The 5,000-nt window shown below is 40.2% G+C and overlaps 1 protein-coding gene across 12 annotated transcripts in view; it reads left to right on the forward strand.

Annotated features, from left to right (window-relative positions):
* Window positions 1–5,000, forward strand: part of LOC125045635 (la-related protein 1B-like) — an 89,100-nt gene that overhangs the window by 67,763 nt on the left and 16,337 nt on the right. For 11 of the 12 annotated variants that reach the window (XM_047643035.1, XM_047643028.1, XM_047643030.1 and 8 more), the window contains exon 2: window positions 1,823–2,112. In XM_047643035.1, the coding sequence (XP_047498991.1) occupies window positions 1,990–2,112 (123 nt within the window). In that variant the 5' untranslated portion in view covers window positions 1,823–1,989. Of the gene's footprint in view, window positions 1–1,487; window positions 1,641–1,822; window positions 2,113–5,000 lie in introns of those variants that run through there. The other variant, XM_047643032.1, reaches the window with a different exon arrangement.

The following is a 5,000-nucleotide window of genomic DNA, read 5'->3' on the forward strand; positions in this document are numbered from 1 at the left end:
GCAGGTGTCGACATCGTGGTAGTGCCGTGTGGGCCGTGTAGGCATGACGACCACGACCACGACGACTTGGCAGATCTGAGGCTGTCGATGTAATTTTAGAAGTCAGGGTGTACACTCACACACAAAGTGTTTGCCAAGGCCGGGCAGGGGGTACGGCATGGTGTTCGTCCCGGCAGGGGAAGGGTAGTAGGGGCGGGGGTGGAGAGGGCATTCATGGACTGGTGAGGGGGGGGGGGGGGTCAGGGAAAGAGGAGAAAATAGTGTGCATTATTTATTTGCTGTGTCGATTACGGCTTTTATGAAACTAAACTTTCCTCCCTCAAGAAATCAAAGTTCGCGGGGGGTATCACCGAGGAGGAGTTCGTCGTTACTCGAGCAGGTACTAAAAAGGCAAAACGTTCAAGGCGCAGCTTGTCCCGTGGGCCTATAAGGTGGCTCTCTTCTCTGCCATCGCTCGGGGGGAAGAAGATACTCCATGAACAAGCCTTGCAGGAGGAGGAAGAAGAAACAGAAGAAGAAGAAGAGGACGAGTTGGAATACCGCTCTCCCCTCCCCTCCCCTCTTTCTCTCCGATGACGTGTGTATCTGACGTCCTTGCACGCCACCTAGAGAAGGTCGGTGAGGCAGCTGGTGTTCTTCGCAACGGAGGGGCACGGGAGGAATGTGGGAGGAAGAGTTCGCGTTCGCATCGGGAATTGAGGAGAGAGAAGAACGGCGCTTGGATGCCGACGGTGTGCCTGCGTATTGGGAGCAGCAGCGGCGGCAAGACGGACACATAGCCTCCTAACGTCTGTTTCAAAGTACGACTGTTAGCAGCTCATTGCATTCAGTCGTGGAGTGTCAGAAAAGGAAAAACGACGGGCGATAAGGTACTTTTTAAAATCAAGAATCCCATGCAATGAAAGGGAAAAAATCGTAAGAGACCTAAGGAAACTGTGACAAGTACACAGAAGCAGAAGGAATGCCACAGCGAAGTGAGCATGAAACCACGCCCCCCCCCCCCCATTTCCCCCATAGTACAGTGACCGGGGAAGAAGAATGCTTCTCATAGTATTTAGAGACGTTTTCCTGGCACTGCGTCTTTTGTGGCACTTCGCTTTCGCTCAGGCGGACTTAGTTGTCCCTCCATTAGACCGTTAGCCTGTGCTGTTCTAAAAATATGATCGTATCTCTCAAGCTATGATGACAGATTATAATGGCTGGTGTTACTGCCAACGCGATCGCTGGGTAAACAGATTGTTAGATTGGCTTTTATTAAATTATCCCGCTCTCACGCTCTACGCTCTCTGTTCTCCTCTCCCGTCCTCCCCGACCTTACTTTCCTCTCTCTTTCAGGAATTGAAAGGATTTACGGCAGTGTCCTTCCGCCCAGCCCCGAGAACTCTGTCGTCATTGGGCCCGTGATCTCGCCGCGGGTGTCTGGCATCCCGTGTCTGAGGGCGTGGAGTGGGTTTTGGGCGGGATGAGTGTCATTCATAAACCTGTTTGCCGAATCTAACTGCGCTTTCTGCTAGTGGTGTGTCCGTGTGTGGGGATCGGGTTGCTTAGTACTTGTTGGCGCAGTAGGTCCGCGCGCGTATTACTGATGGGTCGGCGTTGCCTCGGCTTGTCTGAATTTGTTGGAAGGGTTCTTATTAATTGTAAGACACTATCTCTCTGTGTGTAATTTTGTGAAGGCTGTTTGAAAGTGAATTGATTGTGTTATTTGATTTTTATCCAAGTGGAATCTCTCAATAGAAAATAAAAAACTGTATTCCCTTATTGCCATGTATATGTTTACTCTGTTCCATTCCCGCTCTCACCCGCCACCCTTCTGTTGCAGGTGCCAGTGAGCCAGTGAGCGAGAAGGAAGTCCCCCCGCCGGCTCCAGCGTCGCCTCCTGCAGCAGCCCAGCGTGGCGTAGTGGTGGCGCCCGCCGTCGTGTCCCCCGGAGGGGTGGCGAAGGAGACGCCCACGCCCTCCCAGCCCACTCCCCCTGCAGCTGAACCCATGCCTGCCAACCCTGTTCAGAGCAACACAGCTGTGAGCGCCCAAACTCCAGCCCCGCAGGCTCCTCCTGCCAGCCAGCCCGCTGTCAAGATTCCAAAATCTGACAAGAATAAATCCAAAAAAGTAAGCTGGCAGGGATGGAGCTTTTCATGTATATATTTCGTGTATGTGTGTGTGTGTGTGTCTGTCTGTGTCTGTCTGTCTGTCTGTCTGTCTGTCTGTCTGTCTGTCTGTCTGTCTGTCTGTCTGTCTGTCTGTGTTTACATGTAGGTATATAAGTATTTATGTATGTATGCATATATGTAGGTATATATGTATTTATGTATGTATATATATTATATATATGTATATGGAGGTTTATATACATTATATATTTATACATATATACACATGTACATGTACATAAGTATATGTGTGTATATATGCCTGTGTATATGGATGTATGTATATTATTTATATGTCTATATATATGTATGTTTATGTATATATATAGATATGTATTATATATATATATATATATAGAATGCATATTTATGTGTGTGTTTGTTAGTTTGTTTGTTTGTTTGTATTATATATAGAATATGTATGTGGGTGTGTGTTTGTTTGTTTGTTTGTTTGTTTGTATTATATATATAGAATACATTGTGTGTGTGTTTGTTTGTTTGTTTGTTTGTTTGTTTGTTTGAATTATATATATATCTATAATTCAAACAAACAAACAAACAAACAAACAAACAAACACACACACACAATGTATTCTATATATATAATACAAACAAACAAACAAACAAACACACACCCACATACATATTCTATATATATAATACAAACAAACAAACAAACTAACAAACACACACATAAATATGCATTCTATATATATATATATATATATATATATATATATATATATATAATACATATGTGTGTGTGTGTGTGCATGCATGCATGTGTGTGTGTGTTTGTTTGTTTGTTTGTTTGTTGCTGATCACTTGTGTATATATACCCTTGTATATGGATGTATGTATATTATTTATATGTCTATATATATGTATGTGTATGTATATATAGATATGTATTATATATATTTATATATATATATAGAATGCATATGTGTGTGTGTGTTTGTTTGTTTGTTTGTTTGTTTGTTTGTTTGTTTGTATTATATATATAGAATACATGTGTGTGTGTGTGTGTGTGTGTGTGTGTGTGTGTGTGTGTTTGTTTGTTTGTATTATATATATATAGAATACATATGTGTGTGTTTGTTTGATTGTTTGTTTGTTTGTTTGTTTGTTTGTATTATATATATATAGAATACATATGTGTGTGTGTGTGTGTGTGTGTGTGTGTGTGTGTGTGTGTGTGTGTGTGTGTGTGTGTGTGTGTGTGTGCATGCATGCGTGTTTGGTTGTTTGTTTGTTTGTTTGTTTGTTTGTTTGTTTGTTGCTGAGCACTTGTGTATATATGCCTGTGTATATGGATGTATGTATATTATTTATATGTTTATATATATATATATGTATGTTTATGTATATATAGATATGATATAAATATATATATATATATATATATATATATATATATATATATATATATATATATATAATACTTATGTGTGTGCGTGCGTGTGTGTGTTTGTTTGATTGTTACTGATCACTTGTGGTGCCATCTATGTGCAGATGAAAATTCACTAAAAATGGCAGTAGATAGTGTGACTTCCCACCATCATTGGGTCAATTGAGCCATCCCTGATGGGTTCTGGAAAAGAGTCAAGAGAATTAGAATTGAGGATTTGCATACCTGTACACCGTTGTACACTAACCTATTGATTTCAGGAGAACATTTATTCATGCAGTGTCATTTGGGGTTTTATATTTTTTTGATGGCACCACATGTGTAGTAGTCAACTAGCCCACTTTGACCTCACCATTCTTTGAATTTTTGGAATAGGGTTTTCATTTGAATATTACTGTCATTGATATTATTGCAATTGTCCTAATGATGATGATGATGATGATGAGTAAATGATAGTAATGATTATGGTAAAAAAAACTCTTTCCCCCACAAATCAAGGATGACAATGAAGTGTAATTGAATTCTTGGTGGCTTACCTGTAAGAAAAATACTTCTTTGACAAGTCTTAGTATCAATGGGTTGACCACATAAATAATAGACTGTGTAAATTGATGTAAGGCACTGTTATCCACTTTCAAATATGATCAGATAATTTTGATTAGGTCCAATGAGAATGATTTGTATTTGTTTATGTTCAAGCTCAATATGCTCAAAATGAGGTAAAATCTAGCTTTACCATGGGAAAGGCATTGATCTATCCCCCCCCCCCCCCCTGTGTAGTTATGCCCCAAAATTGCAATATTGATACACATTTGTTTTTTAAAATTTAAATCAGTAATAGGAAACTAACTTTCCTACAATTTTGAGGATAACTCACTTGGCTCTTAAACCAAATTAAAATCTGATTTTATTGCAAGTCTCATCAGCCTGAATCATCAGCCTGAATCAATCCACTGCTGGACATAGGCCTCTCCCAATCTTTTCCATCTTTGTCTGTTTTGCAATTTTTGTTTCCAGTCCTGGCCTCTATATTTCGTCATTTTGTCACGCCATCTTGTCATTGGTCTGGCCATTGGCTTCTTTATGTTATCTGTAGCCCAGTTTGTTACTTTTTTTTTGTCCATCTGTCGTCCTGTATCCGATATATATTCTTTTTAATGCTCTCAAGTATATCTTCCACCTTTGTCTGTTCCTTGATCCAAGTTGCCCTCATCTGATCTCTTTGGCTAATTCCCAGCATCAATCTTTCCATCCCTCTCTAGCACTCATTAGTTTCCTCTCCAGTTATTTGGTTGTAGGGCATAACTGGGAGGATGCATTGGTTAAAGACTTATTTTTATTGCAAGTCTCCTGTTTTCATGTTTGTATCTGAGATCACTGTTGCATTTATTATTTGAGTATTGAATTTCCGTACATATTTTTTTTCTTTTTATTTA

This window comes from Penaeus chinensis, chromosome 37 (genome assembly GCF_019202785.1).
Source record: "Penaeus chinensis breed Huanghai No. 1 chromosome 37, ASM1920278v2, whole genome shotgun sequence".
NCBI classification, from domain to species: domain Eukaryota; kingdom Metazoa; phylum Arthropoda; class Malacostraca; order Decapoda; family Penaeidae; genus Penaeus; species Penaeus chinensis.